Here is a 25,590-nt window from a genome sequence, read left to right as displayed (position 1 = left end):
TTTTATATGAGCCCTAACATAGAGGTAAGAACGACCAGACTCTATGGAGTTTCGGTCGCTATTACTTTAGAAGGTTTCCAGTTCTGCAGGTCTACCTAACCTTCAATAAAGCATAAAGCTCAATAATTTTATCTTATTTTCTTGCGATCTCTGTAAGAATCTCTTATTATTCTACTACACTACTACAGATTTTTGTGACAATTGACAACATTTCAAAATTTTTAAGCCTTAAAATAAAAAATACCGTTTCTTTAGTTTCTTCTCCTGATATCAAAAAAATATTCAAAAAATTTTTATATTGCTTATTTACTGAGAAAATAAATAAAAACTGAAAAATACGCTGTGACGTCATACTTACGGCATAATATCATACAGTTTGTTTGCCTGGTGTAAAATAGTTTTAAAAAGACAACATGAAGCATAAAAACAAAAACGTCACTGTCAACCACCTGTCAACACTGACATTTCTAAATAATAACATTACCTCATTGGTTACCTATCCTCCAGGTTGACGATAACATTGACAGACGTCATAATAAACGTAACAAACTTACATTGACAGATTTTTTCTTTTGTTAAAGTGTAATGGAATTAACCGTTCAGACGTAAGTATGACGTCACTTGGCGCTTACGTCTCTTTAGAATACGAAGGATTAAAATCTATTTTTTAGGTATCATAAAAACATAATTTTGAAAAAGCAAGAAACACGTGTCGCCTTATTTTAAGTCTACTTTCATATAAAATAATAAAAAAGCCATGTTAAAATTTTGAAATGTTGTCAATTGGAAGCAATTCCAGGCATCACTAAATTTTATATTTTATTTGAATTTTAGGTGGTCTGGCAGGTTTTTAAAATGATCATTTAGCTTTCTGCTTCTCTCTTTGATTTCTATAGCTATTTTCGCCATCTATCAGCAAAAATAACAAACAAAACGCTACTTTTGGGCGTGATCGACTCTATAATGTGACTGACACTACAAAAATGTTTTTAAGAGTTTAGGTGTTATAAAAAAGATGACAAATTTTTAATGCCGGCATCGTTTGAATAACGCTATCACGTAGGAAAGTTTCTAAATTTTTTGATGTTCTCTTTGACTTTCTAATAAAAATTAAGTAAAATTACTTAGACACGGCTGGACTCTGCAGTTCATTTTCAAAAACTTTCGTAATTTACGGACGCTTTATGAAAATTTTCAAAAAATTCAAAATTGGAATTACAAAAATGGCGAACCATTTTGTAACTGGCCGAATAGAAATTCAAAATTGGAATTACAAACATGGCGGACACGAGGAGCGCTGGGGTTCGGGCTGCGCGCGCACGGCGAGGCGGCCGCTGTCGACGGGGTTCGCCTTGGCGACGAGAGAGCGCGCCACATGCGCGAATGCCGCGTCCACATTCAGCCCCGTCTTGGCTGACGTCTCCATGAACGCCACCTGGTACTCGCGCGCCAGCCGCTGCCCCTCCTCCCGCCGCACCGCCCGCTCCAGACCGCTGTCTGACTTGTTCCCTGGAATTCGACGACAGTGTAAACAGTAATATCGGTGGACTTGTGTAATTGTGTATATTATAATTTATAGGCCCCTTAAAACCTCCATTTAAGGGGCAATATATACAAGTCCACCACTGTGAAAATATCAGCACAAAAAGAATTACTTTTGGCTTCCATGTTTCTATGAGAAAAGTTTCAGCGTCATAAATTTGCACATAAACAAAATAAATAAGTCTTTTAGCACTGCAGCTTGCAATTTTCGCAGGGGCTAGTATTTGAGGAAAATAGAGCCAACTGGTGGTTAGGTAATCACTTATCTGTCATTGACTTCTGCTAATCGTTGTAAAATGTAGAGTACGTAGATGTATGTATGAGTAAGTATACTTATTAGAGGAGTTGAGCATGAGCAATGAGCATAATATCGTATCAGTAGCAAGTATATTGGATATAAGTACTTAATATTAGTATCCCACCTTTTTTTTTTTTTTTTTTTTCGTTGGGGGAATGCTTTTACGCATCCTCGGGGCCTGGGGAGGACCACCGAGGTATGTGGGACTCCCTGGGGCGGACGGAAGACGCACCCGGGACTACCCACTAAAACCCCAACGGTGTTCCTGCTCCTGAAGGTGGGACTACGGGAAATGCGTGATATACGAATTAGTATCCCACCTAACCATCAGTCCCGAGACCTGCCGAGATCTACAGAGACCTGCCGTCAAATAAAGTGAATTAAACGTCTCTTTTGACTTTACAATAATCATGATTCATGAGTTGAGAGTTTGAGAGATTGAAAGGTGTCACTGGAGTCTTATTGGGTTGTTTAATTTTTATTTAAGTATTTAAATCAGGCTACGTAGGCCCATACAATATATACCTTAATGTCTAACATACATATTAATTATAATCTTAATAACTACACTTTATCACGAATTAACGGCGACGTGACGCTCGCTTCATTCCGGAGTCCCACGGGAGCTCCCACGGAACCTTCGGTAAACCACATCAGTCGGCCAGAATTCCTCCGCTTCAAAGGTCGACAAAAGATGCGTCGGTACTCTCACCACAAAGGAACTGAAGTTGACCTTGTGGCGAGACTGCAGACGTTCGACCCTCGGGGAGGGATGTCTTCTTACTGATGTAATGCAGCTGGTTCACTCCCAGAATGGAAACATTGACATTCGGTTGAGGAAAATAAGCCAAAAATTTGTAGGTCACGTAAGGACGCGTGACCAAACGCGTGACCCTAAGTTAGTCATAACAAGACTAAAAATATTCTATGTTAATACATTAATGCAAAACTGTCTGTCAGTCTATTACCTCTTCACGCCCGAACTGCTGAACCAGTTTTGCTGTAATTTGGTATAGAGATACATTGAATACCGGGAAAATACATAGTTTTTTTCCCGAAAAAATTTACGGTTTCTGAGGAAGCATACGGCCTTTTTTGGGCGTGAAGAAGTAACACACAGACGAACAGACACACTTTCGCATTTATAATATTACTTACTTAGTATGTAAGTATATGGATATTTACTTAGTACGAACTCTACTAATCGATGGACAAAATTTTGCAAAAATGAATAAGTACCTAAATTTAGCAAAATAAATCTTTAATTAGTTAATATAATTATTTTAAATCGTAAGTAAATACTTTAAAAATAGACATTGCAAATACCTAACAAATTATAATAATACGGATAATAATAATCATAAGCATCTTAACAATGTAACCTTAATCTGTGTAATTAGTTAATTACTATTATCATAATAATTTTAAAATACTAAAGAATCACAATATTAAGTATGTCCGTAAATACATAATTATAAACTGTTTCAGTTCCAAATATTCAAGATCATTGTTATAATAGCTGATCCGTGCGGTTTTGCCCGCGTTAATGTAAATTGTAAAGGGATGTGGAAGCAAACCCTTTAGACTACAAGAACAAAGAAAAATTTTGATGCTAACAGACTTTCGACAATTTTTTTCCTTGGTTTTAGCCTCTAAAGACTTCCAAAAAGGAGAAGGTTATATTGTGTTGAGCTGTGGATTGCGCCAAAACTCGTTTATCGCCGGAAACCGTACATTTTTCCAGGATAAAAAGTATCCTAGGTCCTTTCCCGGGAGATACCGTTTTTTAATGAAATAAGGGGACAAACGGGTCACCTGATGGAAAGCAACTTCCGTCACCCATGGACACTCGCAGCATCAGAAGAGCTGCAGGTGCGCTGCCGGCCTTTTAAGGGTAATTAGGGAGGGTAGGGAAGGGAATAGGGGAGGGTAGGGAAGGAAATAGGGGAGAGTAGGGAAGGGAAAAGGGTAGGGGATTGGGCCTCCGGTAAACTCACTCACTCGGCGAAACACAGCGCAAGCGCTGTTTCACGCCGGTTTTCTGTGAGCCCGTGGTATTTCGCCGGTCGAGCCGGCCCATTCGTGCCGAAGCATGGCTCTCAAACCGTACCAAATTTCATCAAAATCGGTTCAGCGGTTAGGGCGTGAAGAGGTAACAGACGGCTGACAGACAGACACATTTTCGCATTTATAATATTAGTATGTAAAGTTTTATCACTTAGTTCGTAACAACCTGTATGTAACATTAAAATTTTAATAAAATAACTTAAATTATTATTACGATGTTATCTTTGGGGATGCAAACATTTTTTAACTTGTTTGGCGGATTTGCCTTGTTGGGATATTTAAGACGCAAGTTCAAAAATTACAGTCATTGTTCGCGCGGTCCTCCCAAGATGATATCCAAGATCTGTGTGTTGTGTGTTATATTTAAAGTTGGATCTTCTTTTCTCTTGTACATAAATCAAAAATGTCCTGTGGTCGCACCAGTTCCAAAATTGGATTGGAAAGGAGTAAGTCATCAACTCAATCAACATCATCCGTTTTGTTTTCGTAAATTCGTAAATTGTTTTATTAAAATACGAGTTTAAAAAAATATTAATATTTTTGTAACCCCCGACAAAAAAGAGGGATGTTATAGTCCGTCAAGAAAGTGAAGAAATTAAAAAGTGGCAAGTGGCAACATCGTATGTGCCATCCCTTACAAATCAATCTAAGAAAAATTGATGTGTCTGTCTGTCTGTGTGTCATGCCGTGGTATCTTAATTCTTAGCATCCAAACGGGTGGACCGATTTTGATCTATTTTTTGTTGTTTGAAAGCTGACATTGTCGACCGTCTTCTTAGCTATCAGTTCATCATCATCAGCCCGCCCAGTGCTGAAAAATTTTAGTTCGATCTGCATACAATTTTTAACGATATGTTTTGCCTCTTTCCACTAGATATATTAATTTTCCTATTGCATGTACAGTGTACATGAGTCCAGTTTACAATGGAATTTGTGCGGATTTTTCCAACTGAGTATCTGTTACTTATTTAAAATTAGAGGTTAGCATCCTACAATTTTCAATAACAGATACGAAGATTATACTTTTAAAACAGGACAAAAGCATAATCTGATTATGACCTCTATGTTTGCAGCTTTCAGGCATGTGGTACCAGCAAGCGAGGTATGACAACGACTACGAGATGAAAAATCACTGCGACTTCGTCAATTTAATGACGGAAAAAAACTTGTTTAATATCACCGAAATGGGCGAACCGCCGTACTCTTTCGGCGGACCATTGAGGCCTGCTTCTAATGGAACTGGAGTGATCTTCTTCCACTCATCATTCCACAAGAAGATAGAGCATTCAGAAGATATGCCCGTCGCTGTATTAGCCTTGGACGTGAAAAATTACGCTGTCATGTATGATTGTAAATACGATGATGAAACGAAAAAACGCCATGACTACCTCTGGATTCTGTCCCGTTTTAAGGCCTACGAAGGCAAAACGAAAGATTTCGTCGATGATTTCCTAGATAGGACGCCGTTTTTGGACAAATCTAAGATCCTCTGGCAGGACTTCTCGGGTAAATCATGTAATCTATGAATAAATGGCTAAAAATGTGTAACGTTTTAAACCCGAATCCAATAGTACTTAATATTACCATAGTATGAATCAGTTCACACGGTGATGCTGATGAAGGATGAGTGATGACTGATGACGTTAGCATAATATGAATCAATTACCACCGGAGGTAAGCTAAGCTGGGTTGCAAGATTTTTTTTCTATCAAATAGAATCGCTGCGCTACGCAGGATCCATGGGGGGGGGGGGGGGGGACTGGGTGTCCGGATAGAATCGTGGCAGGATCAGGTAAATAATGCGATTCGCAATTGCACACACACAATTAGTTGTCACAGTGCCAATAACTTTTCCTCACAAGTCGCAACGCTACTTGGCTCAGCTCCGGGTGGTGGTGGCTAAGAGTAAGACTACCACATAATATTATAACTGACCACACATAGGTAACTACTGAAAACCAGCGTTGCGAACTGTGTTCGCAGCAGATGCTGAGTAGGTGCCAGTTTGGCAAGACTTAATTATTGAAATGTTCTTAATTATTTTAATGTACGATCTATTGTTTTACCAACTAAAGTTTCTTTCATCTTCTTATCTGCGAATTCGCATCGCATTGTGCATATCTTTGACAGAAATGAAAATGCTATGAGAATTCACAGCTCCGGCAGAAGCCCACCCTTTAGGAGATGTTAATGATGATGATGATGATATTAAATGATGTTTCGACTCACCCAACAACATGATAACGACGTCGTCCTGAGCGTACTCTCTGATCTCGCCGAGCCACGCGCGGATGTTGTCGAAGCTCGTCTTGTTCGTCACGTCGTACAGCAGCAGCAGGGCTGACAACATTACAGGATATTGTGAGTGTGTTCCGAAATATTGCCCAGTGTACTGGCCAGCGATGTCATGATTTCCGGTGCGCTAAAATTTGTTTATCGCGCGGGAACCGTGCATTATTCTGGGATAAAAAGTATCATAATTATGTCCTTTCGCTGGACTTAAAGTAAGTATATCCCTAAATTTCAGGTTTGGGTGTGATGAGGTTACAGACAGACAGATAGAGAGACAGACAAACAGACACACTTTCGCATTTTTAGTATTTTGAGTCCCGGGAAAGGACATAATAATATTATGATAAGCTTTTTATTTTTTAACCCTTGAAATGTACGGTTTCCACACGATCAACGAGTTTTGGCGCAACGGAGTTGCGGGCGCCATCTAGTATCTTATTTTCAGTGCCGTAAATAGAGCGGTGCCACCGGTGCCCAGGCACAGGGCGTAGACTCTGGGGGGGCGCAAAAATGGCCAAACTAGGCAGGAGTATTATTTTTTCGGTTTGCTCCCGATAATAGTTCCCGCTGCGCCCCTAGAGCACGATTCCAACAGTAACATAGACCTATTCATTGCTTTGGGTAATATAATATCTAAATAGCAAGGGCGCAGTTGTAGAAGCTCGCACATGGCGCAAAAAAGACTGTTTACGGCACTGCTTATTTTGAGCTAAATATAGACTTTGTTTGGAAGCTTCATGGAATAGCCACATGATCACATCATGTCATAATGAGTAATGCCGTATATGTCGCAGTCATCTGATTGAATCTGCTATTGCCTATTTGATTGAAAGACTAGCGCGTTCATTAAAGAATGACTAAAGCCTATAAAGGACAACTCTTCAAGTCGTTGACCATAACATTTAACGTCAAAGCTAAAGACCAACTCGTTAATCGTCAAGTCTTTGACTGTAAATAAAATTTCAACCAGACGACTGCGACATATCACATTAAGTGACATTTGACACGCATGACGCATATATGTTTACCCGGTCATTAGCCTTATATCGATCAATTATATAATATAACATTATACAATAGGCGTCACTCGCTCAAGGTCGCGCGTTTTATACCTACCGCTCGACGTACTGCTGGCTGGGAGTACAAGTTAATAATAATACGTAATAAGTACCTAACTATTTAGTAAGTAAGTATTTAGTAATCTGTGACAATAGTTTCAGTTGATTGACATCGAGACTCAAATTACAATAAGTCTAAATTAAGATTAATGGTAATTATTTTTATTTTATGAAATGAGGGGGCAAACGAGCAAACGGGTCACCTGATGGAAAGCAACTTCCGTCGCCCATGGACATTGGAAGCATCAGAAGAGCTGCAGGTGCGTTGCCGGCCTTTTAAGAGGGAATAGGGTAATAGGGGAGGGTAGGAGTGAGAAGGGAACGGGAGGGAATAGGGTAGGGGATTGGGCCACCGGTAAACTCACTCACTCGGCGAAACACAGCGTTAGCGCTGTTTCACGCCGGTTTTCTGTGAGAACGTGGTATTTCTCCGGTCGAGCCGGCCTATTCGTGCTGAAGCATGGCTCTCCCACGTATAAGCACATTTCTGGTGTACATAGAATACATAATATTAGCAGGTGTAGTCACTATAAGTCATATTAAGTAAGTATATCTATTTAAAAAAGTTCTGACAATATATTTTTCGAAACATGCATTACCTACCCATGAAATAGTGCTTCTAAGAAAGAAAGAAGAGAAGTTTTCTCTTTTTTCTTTCTGTCTTAGCCGGCTGGTGCTATAAAACTAGCATTAAAATATCCTCAATCCTCATGGACCTTTCGGCGCTTAAAATCAAACGGATGTTGGCTTCCGTCATATACTTGAGATGACACGGTATCTTTTTGCAACTGGAGCTGTTACTATCATAATTCATAACAGTAGGTAGACCAGGGTCACTTTTTCAGCAATATTTTTTAAGTCAAGCGTTCTAGAAACTTTCCTATTCAAGGTAATCCTCGTTTAATAAATTTGACAAAACCTCAGTAACTTCTGAAACCGCACAGTTGATCGAAATAATAGTTATTTAGCATCAAAACGCTGGATTACCATTAAGTAGTCCGTGCGAGTATTGGTGAACTAAATTCAACCATGTATGTATTTTTTTAAATTATTGATTTATACGAGCGGGCTGTCAAATTTTGCTGTGTTTTCTAATAAGATTCAATCCCAGAAGACGATTGACTTAAATGAAATTAAAATTTATTTAATCATTGTATAATGTATATTTATCTGATATTTAGCTAATCGAAAACACGATTCACTTATTTTGACTTGATAGTTTTATTTTTCGAAATTATGATTTTTTCTGGGCATTTTAACAAATATCTGTTACACTTATTGAGTTACTATCATTAAATAACTTGCACTACTAGAATCACACACTTTACAAAATAATAGCTAAAGGAAATATTAGTATTGTATTTAATTTTTAAGTAATCATCAAAAACATTTTTGGGACTTACGACCTTTACTTTCGTGCTATAATGCGGGAACCGTTTTTACGCGATATTGTTCACTATTAGCTGCAGCTATGGAGTGTAGATGGAGGAGAACTATCTCTGTATGTAAAAATGAAAATCCGCTGTCCGCTGAAATGCGTTAAATTAGGGTGGCGCTACAGTAGCAACAGGGTAAATTTTAAATCATTTAGCAGCTTTTATTTCAGCTATTTTAGGTTAAATTTTTCAAAATATATTGGTATCAACCCAGTAATTCTGTGACTCGGCTATTCGGCTAACTTCAATTTATATTTTGTCACCAACGGCTACATTCATTCCATACCCTTTGCTGCAGCTCGCGCCACTCTTGGAGGATTTTTAATTGTTATTTACTGCGTACAGCTGGACACTTATTCAAATATCCCCCATATAAGATAGTTCTCCTCCATCTACCCTCCATAGCTGCAGCTAAAGCACATTGCCCTGGAGCACGATTCATGGAATGATTGTATCACGATTGGAGGATAGCGGTGGGCTCTTAAATATTTTATGCACTAATACTAAAATAGACTTATGATAAATCGATTACAAAATATACTAAAATTTGATTTTTTAATAAGATATAGTGACTTATATAGATTGACCTCCTAACTACGAACCTCCTAACCATAATATTATGACTTACCAGAAACATAGGAAATCTCACCTACCTAATTGCAAAAAAATAATTAAAAAGTTGAGAAAAATCACATATTTAATTTGTGTTAAGTATTTAATTAATTAAAAAAATATACTTACTTAACTACTTACTATTTTGTAATTTTTACAGTGCCAGATTTCTAATTTCCTCGTCAGGCTTTTTATGTCAGTTTTGAGATGAAAAATTGTGATCTAAGTTAGCTGCTATAACTAAATAATCGATCAACAGTGATCATACAAGTGATAAATATTGACTAGTCTTGTAAACCCTAGTCTAGGACTAGCGTTGCCAGACGTCCCGGTTTTGGCGGGACGTCCCGATTTTTTCATCAAAATTAAATGTCCCGCGCGGGACAGGCTCAGTCCCGCTTTTCGGGAAATGCCCGAACGTACGTGCAGCGTGCTGAGAAAGAAAGGTGCGTAATGAAGATAAGAGTGTGGGAGGTAGAGGGGTGGATTTTATATGGCTACATTTGCTATCTATTGTCCCGTAAACGTTATTCAACGCAAATAAAAAGATAAAAATAAAAAAAAACTTTCGATTTTATACCTTTTTTTACTTTGTCCCGCTTTTGACTGAAGAATCCCGCTTTTTCCGCCGTTCCATTGCTTGTTTTCTAACACATATCCAACACGGTTTTTTTACTTTAACGCGGCGTCACCTTAACCTATCAACTCCCAAGCGGTCGAATTCAACCGCGATAACAATAGAATAACAATAGATTTCCAAGAATCCGAGATCGAATAACTCTCGTAACAAGTAGTAATCGTAAATAGAGGGACAGCTGCATTATATGATCATCGTTTCAGTATTAAAAAGCAGGTACGAAAACCCACATAAATTCCACAAAAGGTTAGTGACGTAACATATGAATGACCCCGAACATAATATATATTATCATCAATTTATAGAGCAGACAGCAGTGGTCGGTTCGCTGCCGTGCAGGTCACACACGCTTACGTTAGCTCCGTAAATTTAATTCCCAAAGTGCTATTAAACTGAAGAAAACTGTGAATACAATTATACCAGTGAACTATACAATTGACACTTTCTCTAATGATAAATACACCAGTGTTAAATAATGTGTAATAAGTGCAAAAAACAGTAAAAAGTTCTCACTAAATCGCCAAGAATTTAATTTCGTCAAAAGTTTGCGGTACTTACATAAAAAATAAATGTTTCAATGTAGTTCACATTCTCAACTATTGCAAGCAAGAACTATTCGTTATTTTCGAGCGTAGAGACAACAGTCTAGTTGGCTTCGTGGTATAGGACGTGAGCACATAACGCAGTGTCCTGGGATCGATTCTGAGCTACGGAAAGTCACTTTTTGAGTCTGTTTCGCAGTTTCATCATACTGCCATAAGCCAATTAAGTGTAAAATAATAAAATGCCAAAAACAATTAGCACTCCTCCCAAAACACCGGACTCTGGAGTTCCGCATGTACAGTCTGAACCTGATTTGCAGAGAAAGCTATTGGTTGATATGGCAAAAGACACTAACGTTACACTCGGGCAAAAGCGCCGTCGAATGGATTCTTCTCCGATCTCCTGTAACACGCAAAAAGATATTATGCAAGAGTCGTCGCACTGCCCTGCATCAAATACAGACACGTCGCTAGTACTATCTGAATTACGATTACTTATAGAGCAAGCATGCGATCTGAAACAACAGAATGCAAATATAGTAAATAAACTCTCAATGGTTTCTGAATGCCTAACTCAAATCGAACTCTATAACAAAAAAATAGAAGTCCAAGAGAAGGAAATAATATTGCTTAAAAACACTGTAAATAATCTCCAACATAAACTGAATGTATATGAACAAAATATAGAAATGAGATTGAAATAGTAGGAATACACGAAGAGAAGATGGAAAATTTGGTCCACGTAACAATGTTAACCGCAAAGAAAATCGGAATAGACCTCTCGGAAACTGATGTATGCGAGGCCTATCGAACGGGTACACGTCAGCCTAATTTAGGAAAGTCTAGACCCATCGTCGTAAAACTTACTCGTCGTGCAACGCGAAATAGCATCCTAAAAGCTGCGAAAGAAAGAAGACCTGTCTCCTCCGACGATATTAATAAAGGATCAACAACTAACATCTACATTAATGAGCGGCTAACTAGCACAAATAGACTTTTATTTCGTGAAGCACGCACACGAGCACGCACTAGTGGATTTCGTTTTTGTTGGGTACGAAATGGCACAATCCATATACGAAAGGCTGAGAATTGCCCGGCTATACCTATTCGTACACAAACCGACTTGGATGAGAGGATTGGATGTCAGCCGCGGGATGGATTTGCTGTTTCGGACATACAAATTAACCCATCTCTTAGCTCTGAATAATAAAATTACTTTGGTACTATTGTTGCCAAAATTCATTAATTTTAAATTATTTAAGTCAATATCCATTGTAATGTGTGTGTTTACTCGTAGATACTATAATAATTATTTAAGTTATATTAATATATTACTATACAGCCTTTAATTACAATTCGTACATGAACAAGTTGACACTAAACTTCACAATCTTATAGTTATAATGACAATCCAAATCCTTGCATTTAATTCGTTCTCACACCCCAGTGAACACATGACTTTAAAATGACGTCATACATAGGTCACACAGAGGTCCACAAAATTTTACGTAGGTATGACATAATAGTGACTATGTTTGATGACTTTCATTTGATGTCATGTTGTATGACATCACTATGACCTCGATTTGACATAAAAACTTGACTTCTATGGCTGCGTTCTAGATGACGTTAATTTTGACCAAAACGCTCAAAACGTGTACTTCTGCCGTTCCCTTTGGCGACCGGGGTCGTTTTGATCGCGGCTATGACGTCACTCATGACGTCATCATTTTCGCTCAATACGACCCTCGACGAAGATGGGTCAAAGTGGGCGTTCTAGTTTTTATTTTTTATTTTAACGTAACTATATCGCGAAAGCCATGTTCGGAAAGTTTTCAGGAGAGAGTAGAGACAAAAAAACTTTATATTATTTCATTACAAATAATATTTATATTACTTAAATAAATTAAATAACATTTAATGAAATATTTTGATTGGAAAATAAATTGTTTTAAATGAAAGGTCAAATGATTTCTTATAAAATATTATAATAATTAATAGTAATTTTCATCTCTCCTATACCTGTTGATTTATTCGTACTTGACTAAACATTATGCGGTATTGTTACCTAACGTTTATATGTATATTGTGACAATTATAGTCAATATTCAAAGTATGTGGTTTTGTTATTAAAATATGATTCAATGTGAAAACTCAAATATAATAAAAGTTTAACTATATTAAAATATGATTACTTAAGTAAAAAAAATGTAATACTAAAAACCAAACAAATATAATATTATGTATTTTATTTGTAAAATAAATGTAACAAAAACAAATAAATATAAACAATAAAATTACTTTTATTTACGACTTGAAGAAAAGGATCATAATATCCAAGTTCGGTTCATTGTACCTATGTATAAAAAAAATTATAGTTCTTTTTTTAAACTTTTCTCAAAACGCTCAAAACGATCCATAATCCGTTCCACTTGGGTTTGTATCGCTGACGCTCACATGCTAGTGGAACGGGAAAAACTACGGTCTTGAGCGTGAGCGTTTCTAACGTCATCTGGAACGCGGGGATGTGATGTCATTTTTGTGACTTGACTGTTACGTCCATATTACATCATATTTTCATCATGCTGTGACGTCATATTCGAGTCATAATTTGATGTATCATTTATGTAATTAGTAAGTCATATGATTACATAAGGTACATAATATATCAGTTTACTGATGTAGAAATGATATAATATTACCATCACGCTTCTATGTAAGACAAAAGTCCCCATTTTTACGTAAAACTGATGTAAAAAGAACATCATATCCTTACATCTTGTATGAAAATTATTAATACTTATACTCTATGCTCGTGAAATAAAGGAAAGGATTATGGTATTGAATTTGAGATAAAGAAAATAATATAAAGAAATTTTTAAGTTAATTATTATATTGCAATAAAGGCATAGTGATAAAATAATTACAATTGGGTTTAAAAAAACATAAACATTTGGCTTTTATAAAGTTTGAGCTAACAGTTATACAATTATTTGAAGAGGCTTTTTTTATGTTAAAATTTTTAGAGTCGCATGGTAATGAAAACAAAGATTCAAATTGTTATGTCAGCTCGACGTCAGTTAAATCACATTGAAGTCAATTTAAGATCACATGAAGGTAATTTTAGGGGATAAAAAAACTCGTCATCATCATGACATCATTAATACATCAGGTTGACGTCAGGTAAGACGTAAAATAGACGTCATATTTACGTCAATGTTTTACGTAAAAAGTGTTACCGATCACTTACGGCCATTCCCAATATTTGATCTATCTCTGGTTTTGCCCTACTAGAGATAGGAATAGCTCACAATTGACATAAAATATATGTCTCTAATGTCTAATGTGAGTTATTCCTATCTCTAGTAGGGCCAAACCAGAGATAGATCAAATATTGGGAATGGCCGTTACTGGCCAAAATATAAAACTCTATTATACATACACGTTGTTGTATGACACTCGCTTTCAATTTCATGAATTTTCTTTAATAATGAATATCACGTTATTTAATGGCTAATTTCATAAGTGATGAATTTGATACAAATATTGTAGAGTGTCATCAGGTTACAAAAGCCGAAAACTGTTTGAGTTTTTTGTCCGCAAATCACAATCTTAAGATACTCACCTATAACATTCGCAGTATACAACACAATTTTAATTTATTTTGTGTAGCTCTAGTGCGGCTTAACATTGAATTTGACGTCATTATCCTTACAGAGTGTTGGATATCTGCCAACTCAGTAATTGGTCAAATTCAGGGATATACTTCTTATCATACTATAAACAACCTTAATCAATCTGGAGGTGTGGTAACATATGTAAGAGACATATGGAACCCCACCGTTTCCGAACCCCCTCTTCGAGATGCTGAATCTCTACTTATTAAGCTCTCCAACAATATAGTCCTAGTTGCTATTTATCGTTCACCATCACATAGGCACCTGGATAACTTCATAACTTCGCTAGATGAAATTCTTAATTCAGTAAAAAAATACTCGACAATAGTAGTAACCGGTGATATAAACATAAATATTTTAATGCCCTCTAATCAGCACAGCTCTGAATATCTTTGCCTAATGTCTGAACATGGACTGAGACAAATTATCCTATTTTTTGCTAGCAAAATTCTCTCGTAATGAAACCTTAGAAAGTATACTTACTAAGCAACAGCTTAAGGAGTCCTCGGGTAGCAATTTCTTTTTGCAACCAACTGACCCCTTTGAGGTTGACAGAATAATTGCAACCTTAAAAAGTGACAGTTCCCCGGGTATTGATGGATTTGCCTCAAAGACTATAAAACGTATAAAATCTGAAATTTTGTTGCCTCTAACACATATTATTAACCTCAGTCTTAGCACTGGAACTTTTCCAACGAAGTGGAAAATCGCTAAGGTAATCCCAATACACAAAAGCGGACCCAAGCATAACCCAACCAACTACAGGCCGATTTCCATTCTAGGAACTTTTTCAAAAATCCTTGAAAAGGTTGTTAATGAGCGACTTATATCATATCTTGAGTCCAATAATATAATTTCTCATCAACAATTTGGCTTCAGACAAGGTAAGTCCACGGAAGATGCTGTATCTCTATTGACTAAAATAGTAACCTCTTATCTAGATAGTAAAAATAAATGTATTGGTACTTTTCTAGACTTGGCAAAAGCATTTGATACGGTGGCGACGCCAATATTACTAAAAAAATTGGAGAATATTGGTATCAGAGGCCTCCCACTCCAATGGTTTATGACTTATCTTTGCGATAGAAGACAATGTGTCAAAATAGGCGATTACCTCAGTGATTGCGAAAATATTGAATTTGGAGTCCCACAGGGAAGCGTACTAGGCCCAACACTGTTCACTATTTATATAAATGACATTCAAGGTGTCCTCAAAGGCAAGGCTGAGGTAATCTCCTACGCAGATGACACAGTTCTTATATTCCATAATAAATCCTGGCAAAAAGTCATTAAGGAGGCCCAAATTGGCATAGATGCAATGAAAAAGTGGCTTGATCTAAACTTGCTATCTCTAAACGTAAAAAAAACTAAATACGTATGCTTCTTTAAAACCCAGGCAACTGCTCCAAAACATTCACTAAAACTCAAGATCCACCTGCCCACATGTAGTTTATTGACATGCTCTTGCGAGGAAATTGAAAAAGTAGATCACATCAGGTATCTCGGTGTCTTAATAGATGAACGACTAACTTTCAAGCCCCACATTGAGCTAGTAGCTAAACGCACAAGAAAAATCATCTTCTTAATGAGGCTTCTGCGGAACTCGGCAAGCAGGAACGTTCTTCACCTGGTTTATATGTCCCTGTGTGAATCCGTAATTTGCTACTGCCTCACTATATGGGGTGGTGCTGGAAAGTCTACTATGATACATCTGAAAAGAGCTCAGAGATCGGTCTTAAAAGTAATGTTGAGGAGGCCTCTTATGTATCCTACAAAACTATTGTATAATGAACTATCTCTACTCAATGTAAGGCAACTTTATATTCTAAAGCTAGTTTTAAAACAACACCGTATATGTCTTCAACGTGGTGACTTTTCTAATATTAGTCGTCGAGTTTTTAGGGTTCAAAGTGTCAAAGTAAAGTCCACTTTTGCCCAACACATGCAGGAATTTATGCTTACCTTTATATACACACACACACACGCACGCACGCACGCACGCACGCACGCACGCACGCACGCACGCACGCACGCACGCACGCACGCACGCACTCACGCACGCACGCACACACACACACACACACACACACACATAATTAATCGTTCATGGATAATTGTAAGGTTTTATTTTGTATAAAAAAACGATTCTATGTAATTAGATAAAATTATTATTATTGGTAAGACCACTCATGGACTCCACGAGACAGGCCAGACCTAGTGTGGAGTCCACTAGTAATTAAGTTGTACTTTGTAAAATTTAATGCAATAAACAATTATTATTATTATTACCATGATATATATTATCATGATATTATATTTATTATTAGTTATTACAATTATTATAAAAAATATGTAAGTACATAATTAAGATAACTGTATTAGTTATGTACCATCGAGGAAATTGATTCCTAGGCAGTTGACAGACCAACGTCATTTGGTTGGATCATGTCAATTTAAAGTTAATACTTAATTGTGACCTGTCGGCTGGGTTTGAGATAACGCGACCAAACTACGTAGGTCCCCCATCTGCCTAGGAATCAACTTCTTTGATAGTAGGTACTTAGTACAGGTACCTGTATTTAGTACCGCCCGCGCCTGGATGCTGCAATGCTGCAACTTGCACTAGACAATCACAAGCTATAACTTATAAGCTTTATAATAGATGTCACTTTATGTGAAGCTTTAAGAAAGCTTTCAATTTGCCTGGAAACTTGTGCTAGCTTCACTCAAAACTTGATATGTGTCGTCTTACAAATTGTTCGCTAGATGGCGCTTTAGCAACATGGTTTTTTAAACACATTTTAATAATTAAATATCGCACTTGCTGGTATTACTATGTATTATAATATTAAAATGTTATTTACCGTGGGCATCCCTGTAGTAGGCGTGGGTCACACTACGGAACCGCTCTTGTCCCGCCGTGTCCCAAATCTGGAGTTTCACCTTGATGTTGTCCACAGTAACTACTTTATTCTGCAACAGATGGCGCCAGCTGTAGCGTTTTCACTTATTCAATAATTGATAATATTTATCAAAACTTCTCTAAATTGTTTCTATTTTAGGAGTTTCTACTAATAAAATTATTAAAATACCTTTAATTTGGATAAACGTTTATAAATTAGAATTAATGTCACAGATATCACAAAGTTAAATTTTCATTGTCAATATGTTTTGATCAAGTTTGCAGAAGTTCAAAAAGTAATGTTCAAAATATCTAAGGTTGGGTTGCACCATGAAGCTAACTTTAACTATAAGTTCTGTAACTATAACTACAGTGCAAAATGTCAAATCTTTGGTTAAGGTTAAATATGGCGTCCGAGGACGCCATATTTAACCTCCGCTCATACGAGTACGTATTCTGAAAATTTACTATGTTTTACAGTGTTAAGTATATATTTTTCCTGTCGATTTTTTACGGATAATTCAATTTTTTATACCCTCAATCCCGTTACCTGTAGCTTCAATAAAAAAATGCAACAGACATCTGTGAATTTTCCGGTTAAAGTTAAAGCTAAAGGACGCCATATTTAACTTTAACCATAACTCTAACTTTAACCACGCCTCTGGTGCAACCTAACCTAAATGATTTAATCGAACATTCATAATTTATTTATTTTTTCATAACATGAGACTTTAAAATAAAATATATAAGTAACATGCGAAAAATATAAATCACGTTACACGTATGCGCCAGAAAAAGATATTATATTATGTTAATACTATGTTATATTAATTATTATATCTTTTTCTGGCGCCAATGCCAATTAAGTAAGCTGTAATTTATGATTCAAATTCTAAAACTTTTTTTAATTCTCTTTCATATTTATTTATATTTTTTCTTTATAATAAATGTTAATTCTGAATTCTGTCAATTTAGCGAGTCAGCTATACGGAAAACCCGTCGAGCCGTGAATTTAATCTCTCGTTAGCCATGAATCAGGATACAAGAGTTTAAAATAATATAACGTCAGTACTTGTTTATTCAGGCTTACAGATTTTTAATTTTAATTGCTACGAATAATAAACGTTTAATTGCATTGAGATGTAATAATCGGCCAAGTGCGAGTCGGACTCGCGCACGAAGGGTTCCGTACCATTATAGAGCAAAATTAGGCCAAAAATTGTGTTTTCTTGTATGCAGGGAGCCTTCCTTAATTTTTTATTTTATTTTAATATTATTATTAAATATTAAATGACACATATAACTAAGGACTTTTAGAAAAATCCAAGTACCTACCTGTTGCCATTATTGATATAGAGCAAAAAAGGCCAAAAAAATCACGTTTGTTGTATGGGTATTGGGTGAAATAATATTAATTAAGTAAATATTAATTTTATTTTGTTTTAAGTATTTGTTGTTATAGCGGCAACAGATATACATAATCTGTGAAAATTTCAACTCTCTAGCTATTACCGTTCTTGAGTTACAGCCTGAGAGACAGACAGACAGACGGACAGACATCGAAGTATCAGTAATAGGGTTTCCAGTTTTTACCCTTTGGGTACGGAACCCTAAAAAATATGTAGGTAAAAATCTACGGCCGCTCGTGGCCGCGTTTTCTCAAGCGATACTATGTATTACAATAATGAAGATAAAGTTTAAAATCATATGACACTGAAAGTGCTCGCCTCGCCGCTGCCATTTCGGTGTAGCGCGGCCCTTAGCGTTTTAGCGGGAAATTTTTAAACGATATTTAATAAGTGGTTTTTCAAATTTAAGTAAATAAGAGTGTATTTATTTTTTATAAATATTTTTAGGTGTAACAAATGTAGGTACATCTGTAAAATAAATATATTTCCTAAAAATGTCTACTTATATGTATATAATTATAATTATATAATTAACCTGAATACTTTTAATTCAGGTTAATTATATGATATAAAACAAAATATATAATAAGTGATTATAATTCTTATTCTAGTATCAGTCCTAAGCATAACTCATAGCCCATAGGGAGAACGCAGACGACAGACTTTTTGTGCGATCGAGTCTGCGGCGCCCATCGCGCGCCGGCGTGCGATCGCACAAAAAGTGTGTCGTCTGCGATCTCCCTAAACTGTAGGGGTAGAGTTTAGGTATTACTTCAAGGAACAAAAGATTAGACAATTAACGAACATAAATTAATAACGCCGATACCGATGACTAGACATCGGATCATATGCACCATAAAAGTGCCGAAATATGCATGTAAATATGCACGAAAAATAGCCGAAATATGCACAAAATATGCACAATCAAAAGTCGCTTAATATTAAAATTTATTGTTTTTTAAAGAGTTTCCCGGTGGTGCCGTCAATAAATGCGCCATAATTCATCACTCCATCAAATTCAGGTTTTTTTGTTTCTTATACTGAGTATCAAAAATTTTCTACCAACATTTTCCTACTAAAATCTTAATGCCCATGAGAAACTTCATTAAGTACCTACTTTTTTGCCAATAACAAAGAAACATTTTGTTTCTAGAAATATAATATAGTATAGTACCTATATCGGGTGAATAACGAAAGGCTCGGAAGTAAATAAGGATGAGGCCATATTTGAAGTATTTTGATCTATCGTACCTCTATTTCGTGACATCGGTGTGTATTATGATAGCTAGTTTGGAGACTACGAGGGCATAAAACCACTGAAATATGCACTATCCAGGAAAAATTTACAAAATATGCACTAACGCCTAAAAAGTACCATTATATATGCATTTGCATATTATGCAAGTATGCAAATGCATATAATCCGATGTCTACCGATGACTAATACTTTAAGTTTTTCATATAATATCAACTACAAAAAGTTAAGGAGCAATAAATCAGTCAATTCAAATTTCAAGCACAGCTGTCAAGCCCAGGGGCGGAGTACGCGCCAAACTTCGACGCCATTGATAGCGCGAGACCTCTGGCGAGACCGTTTGAAATTAATGGAACCCCTGACGACCATGATAGCTAATTGTTTTTTTTTGCAAGAACAAACTCTCAAAGAATAATAAGAGCTAGATTTGCAAAACATTAATGTTACGAAGTTCATAATACTCCTAGATAATAAGTATATTATTAAATTTATTTTAATATCAAAGATACTTTTTTTTTAAATAAAATAAGGGGGCAAACGAGCAAACGGGTCATCTGATGGAAAGCAACTTCCGTCGCCCATGGACACTCGCAGCATCAGAAGAGCTAAAAGTGCGTTGCCGGCCTTTTAAGAGGGAATAGGGTAATAGGGGAGGGTAGGGAAGGGAATAGGGTAGGGGATTGGGCCTCCGGTAAACTCACTCACTCGGCGAAACACAGCGCAAGCGCTGTTTCACGCCAGTTTTCTGTGAGAACGTGGTATTTCTCCGGTGGACCCGGCCCATTCGTGCCGAAGCATGGCTCTCCCACGTATAAATGTTTTATTATGTAGATACGATTTTTGAATATTGAACAAGTACATAGTTTCAATGGTTTTTCTAAGAAACGTCGTTCCATGACACTTATAATATCTACGAAATTTTGCTACAGAATAATAGCTAATCTTCTAAAGAGGCTTTTTGTTTTCCGTACTGTTATTATCAGAGAACAGTTCTGAATCGCACGAAAAGCTCTTGTTTTCATAAAAGCATTAAATTTATAGTAGGTAGTAAGTATGAAGCTAGAAAATTAGAGAGAGAAAATTAGAAACGTAAAGCTGGTTAAGGCTAGGCTCTTTCCCATAAGGCCTTAATTAATTTAAAAATAAAATATTAGACGATCAATAAATAATAATTTATTGCTTTCAGAGACTCTGATTAAGTACGTTCTTCAAGTCCAGCAACAAGTTCAAGATCAACAATATCAATTAATAAATTTAAAAAAGTTGTTAAAAAACGTTTGTGTACCAACTACCAAAGCGTAGAGTTTTACTATAAAGTTGCTGATTTCATGAATGATAGTACCTACACCATTATAGGTCGCCCCCTGCAGAGCTGTTTCTCTATTTAAATATTATGTATTGTACACTTGTTGTGTTTTATTTAGTCATAATGACACTGTGACTGTAATTTTATATATTTTTTGTAATTTTCCATCCTTTTAGTAAAAGATGGCCCCGTGCGAGTTTCTTACGCCGGTTCTTCTCGCCAGGTTAGTTCCCGAACCGGCGGTAGGCACCAGTATATAATAGTCCCGACGTTCAGAGAATATTTGAAAAAAATATAATCTGAATAAAAAAAAATTAGTTTGAGTTTGAAACGTTCAAACATTTTTGTAAGCTTTTTCTTTTAAATATAACATGCTTAAATCTAAGGGAATAAGACGGAGTGCTTTCAGACTTATTTCAACTCTGATCTTTACTCCAACGACTATCACATTTGCGATAGTGTATCCCAAGCATTACAGTGTGTGTAGAGCGCGCGTAATACCCGGAAGTCGATGCCGACGGTGGAAATGTAGTTTCCCGCCAGAAACGTGCCGTCCCGGAAACGCACCAGCATGCACGTCTTGCCAACCCCGCTGTCACCCAGCAGCATCACCTAGAAATTCAAATTGGTAACAGAATGCCCACCAAATAAAGAATAATAAAAAATACACAAAATATGATCTCTTAATATCAATAAGAGAATATTAAGATTCTATAGATAGATTTTGTGGCTATAAAATTGAATTTTCATGAATCAGTTTTCACAATTCACATTATGACCTCGTGAAAAAGTTAGCCAAGATTTTTCCTAAAGCAAAATCCACATTTACGTTATAACAACATACCTACTCAAATTGTTTTCATTTTGCCAAGCGTGTTTAATTTACTTCTTAAACCAGTCTCAATGATTAAGAAAACTACCAGGGCCCCATAGCACACAAGAGATCTCACCTTGCCGAAAACATCGTATTTCTCCTCCTGCTTGTCGTACGTTGGAGACGGTGGGTCGCTGTGTGGCATAGCACCAGTCTCCTCGCTCTTGTCATCATCATCTCTCCCGTCTGGCAGGTTCCTCGCCCAGGTGGGTCTGACTCTCCCCACTACCACTCTCTTCTCCATCTGCCGAGGCTCGCCAGGATTCCACATAATTGTGTTCACTAACAGTTTGTTCGCATTGTCTTCAATTTTTTCACATTGCCTTTTAGATTTTTTGCATTTGAAAAGTTGAATTTTTTGTAAAGTAGAAAACTATAAATAACAGAAAAAATACAAAGAAAAGATATTACATAATGAAGAAAAGAAACTTGATTGAATTGGTTGCCTAATATAAAAACGTTTTCATCTTATATTAAAGCGACATATAAAAGGTATTCTCAGTGCCGTAAATAGGGCGGTGCCACCGGTGCCCAGGCACAGGGCGTAGACTCTGGGGGGGGGTCGCAAAAATGACCAAACTAGGCAGGAGTATTATTTTTCGGTTTGCTCCCGATAATAGTTCCCGCTGCGCCCCTAGAGCACGATTCCAACAGTAACATAGACCTATTCATTGCTTTGGGTAATATAATACCTAAAAAAACAAGGGCGCAGTTGTAGAAGCTCGCACAGGGCGCAAAACAGACTGTTTACGGCACTGGGTATTCTTAATAATATATTGAAATTACGATATTAATATCAGATTTATTTAATAACAATATTAAGGGTAACCTGTAGGTGGCTACTAGTTCTAAACTAGCAAGTTAAACATGTCAACCCTCGTCATAGTTTTATCATAACGAGCATATCATTATAGCATTTAAGGTACGTTAGATACCTACTACGTGGTCATTTATAATATTATTATACTTAGGTAAGTATATAAGTTTTTAAGAAAAGAATCGCCGGTTGGAGTCCTGCTCAAGGGTCTCAACTTCTCAAGGCACACGCGAAAAAGTTAAATCGCTTGAGAGCTTGAGCTATATTAATGCCGATTTTAGAGGTTTTATTTTAAACTATTTAAAGGAGTCTAAAGTCTAAACATCTGTCTTCATGACATCTGTCCTTATTATAAACCAAACCAAATTATAGATGCCTACTCAATTTTTCTTTATGTAATAGGGGGCAAACGAGCAAGCGGGTCACCTGATGGAAAGCAACTTCCGTCGCCCATGGACACTCGCAGCATCAGAAGAGCTGCAGGTGCGTTGCCGGCCTTTTAAGAGGGAATAGGGTAATAGGGGAGGGTAGGGAAGGGAAAAGGGTAGGGGATTGGGCCTCCGGTAAACTCACTCACTCGGCGAAACACAACGCAAGCGCTGTTTCACGCCGGTTTTCTGTGAGCCCGTGGTATTTCTCCGGTCGAGCCGGCCCATTCGTGCCGAAGCATGGCTCTCCCACGTTAAAAATTAAATCCCAATATTAGTAATGGTGACTAATCCTACGGGCTACGACGTAAAAGTTTTTCATTTCCGTGAAATTTGAAAAGCAACCGGCTTGTGGTTGAATTCGGGGAAAACTTCGTGCCAATCAACCGAGATGGGCGGTCAAAGAGTTTGTTAGCTCCACGTACAGCTCACACGTTTTATTTTTAACTGATGAAAAATTGGGCCTGGGGTTCTCAAAAGTCAACGCGTATATTTTTTTAGCAAATGCTAAAGGGCCCCACACATTAACAGTTCGCCGGCAGGCCGTCGTCTGGCAGTTTATCGGAAAAGACCACTCACAGTTCCCCTGACGATTTTGTAGATTTTGTATCGACGGTCAATGACTGTCAGGCAGCCTGCCGACCAGAGCCTGCAGGCGGACTGTTAATGTGTGGGACTCATAAATAAGCAAGTTACTGGGACAATCAAAAGTTGTGTGTTATATGTTTATAATCAACTAGATGACGCCTGCAACTCCACTGCGCCAAAATTCGGGAACCGTACATTTTTCCGGGATAAAAAGTATCCTATGTCCTTTATAATGACAGTATGAATTTATAATGACGTAAGTGTCAATTCAGGCCGCAACGCGACGCGCTACTCGCTAGTTCTGTTTAATTTAATTGGACTATGGTCTATGGCCGGGGAAGTTTTTTAAAAAGGAAGGAAAAGTTTTATAATTGAGTAACGTCCAAAAGTAAACCAATCAATAAATCCTATTAAAAAACTTCAAAACTGGGCATTGATTGGTCCATCGCTATCTTTGAACTACAACGATTTCGAGCGTTTGAAAATGATTTTGAAATTAAATCAAAAATCTAGTCCGAGGGTAACGAATTTTTCTATCAGCTGCTGTATCGTCAATTTATATTCTATTGTGAGGACAAACGAAGTGTGCGCTGCTAATCACATTTCCACCTTCAAGTGAAGGGGGCAGCCGGCAGAGCGAATCAAAATGTAAATTCACATTATGTAAATGGCTCTCTTTGGATAACAACCAATAAGGGTTTCGAATTTCGATTGTACCAGCTTAGCATGGCAATTGAAGATTTGAATCTACGTCAAATATGCAAAAATCTGTTCTAGGAGTAGTCAAAGTAACTATTTTGCTAGGACTACTGCAGATTTTGATTTTTGTTTGAAAGTAAAAGTCGTAGATTGATCATTAACAGAATTTGATTTTATATTTCGTGAACAACTATTTACTAATTAAGTCAAATGAGTAGCGTGAGAAAAATATAATTTTATTGCAAAATCAGAGAAAAATGTGGAAAAACGTAGAAAGTTAATCATCCTCACATATTCTGTAGACACGAACGTAGGACCGCGGACAATTAGTCTGTATCATAAAGTTAATATACCTAGCGGAATAGAGAAACAAAGGCCTGAGCAAGAGAGATGTCACTATCAGTAACACTGCGTGGTAAAAAGAGACGTGTGATAGATGACAGCACAACCAATTTCTTTCTATTTGACGTCCAGTCGGTACTTATCGGCATGTTGACAATTTAATCTCGAAACATCCTTGTGTAAGTGTATACGTAAACAATTTTTTACACACAGACGTAAATCAATTTCGGTTTCTTTTGACAGCTCGAGATTGTTGCTCTATTCCGCTAGGTATATTAACTTTATGGTCTGTATTGTAAATAACTGTCTGTAGGTTTTTCATTATACAACGTAGTACGGCCTTATCGATGTTTCCAAGAAAACCGTGAACTGTGATCGAATAAGTTTTCTCATTAAACTATATTTACTAAGTACTGATAGATCTCATCAATTTGTTTGCATTTCGAAATGCACGTCGACAGACTCGACATATTTTCGTTCCTGTTACCTAGGCATTAGGCCATACGGAGGTAGAAAATTATAATTAATATTTAAAATCTGGAAGTATGCCTGTCTGTCCTTCCTCTTCTCGCTCAAGCCACTAAATTTTGTTTAAAATTATGGAACTTTGAATCCCGGAAAATTACGTGCAAAAACCCTAAAAATGTACGTTTTATGTGCGTTAAACGATAATGGCTCATATACAAGTTCAACTAGCTGTCCCGGTGAACTTCGTGTCACTTTAAAACAGTCCCTGGACTTTTACGAAT

At 36.9% G+C, this 25,590-nt stretch overlaps 1 protein-coding gene across 2 annotated transcripts in view; it reads right to left on the bottom strand.

Moving 5' to 3' along the window:
• Window positions 1-1,186: 1,186 nt before the first annotated feature.
• LOC121731478 (ras-related protein Rab-37) overlaps window positions 1,187-25,590 on the bottom strand; it is a 75,899-nt gene continuing 51,495 nt past the window's right edge. The window contains exons 1-5 of one of the 2 annotated variants that reach the window (XM_042120909.1): window positions 22,044-22,238; window positions 21,595-21,705; window positions 17,086-17,194; window positions 6,137-6,247; window positions 1,187-1,509 (exon numbers count right to left, since the gene is read on the bottom strand). In XM_042120909.1, the coding sequence (XP_041976843.1) occupies window positions 1,271-1,509; window positions 6,137-6,247; window positions 17,086-17,194; window positions 21,595-21,705; window positions 22,044-22,238 (765 nt within the window). In that variant the 3' untranslated portion in view covers window positions 1,187-1,270. Of the gene's footprint in view, window positions 1,510-6,136; window positions 6,248-17,085; window positions 17,195-21,594; window positions 21,706-22,043; window positions 22,239-25,590 lie in introns of those variants that run through there. The other variant, XM_042120910.1, reaches the window with a different exon arrangement.

This window comes from Aricia agestis, chromosome 11 (assembly GCF_905147365.1).
Source record: "Aricia agestis chromosome 11, ilAriAges1.1, whole genome shotgun sequence".
In the NCBI taxonomy this organism is placed as follows: Eukaryota; Metazoa; Arthropoda; class Insecta; order Lepidoptera; family Lycaenidae; genus Aricia; species Aricia agestis.
The sequence above is the reverse complement of the archived record's forward strand: the minus strand, read 5'-3'. Positions and strand labels throughout refer to the sequence as shown.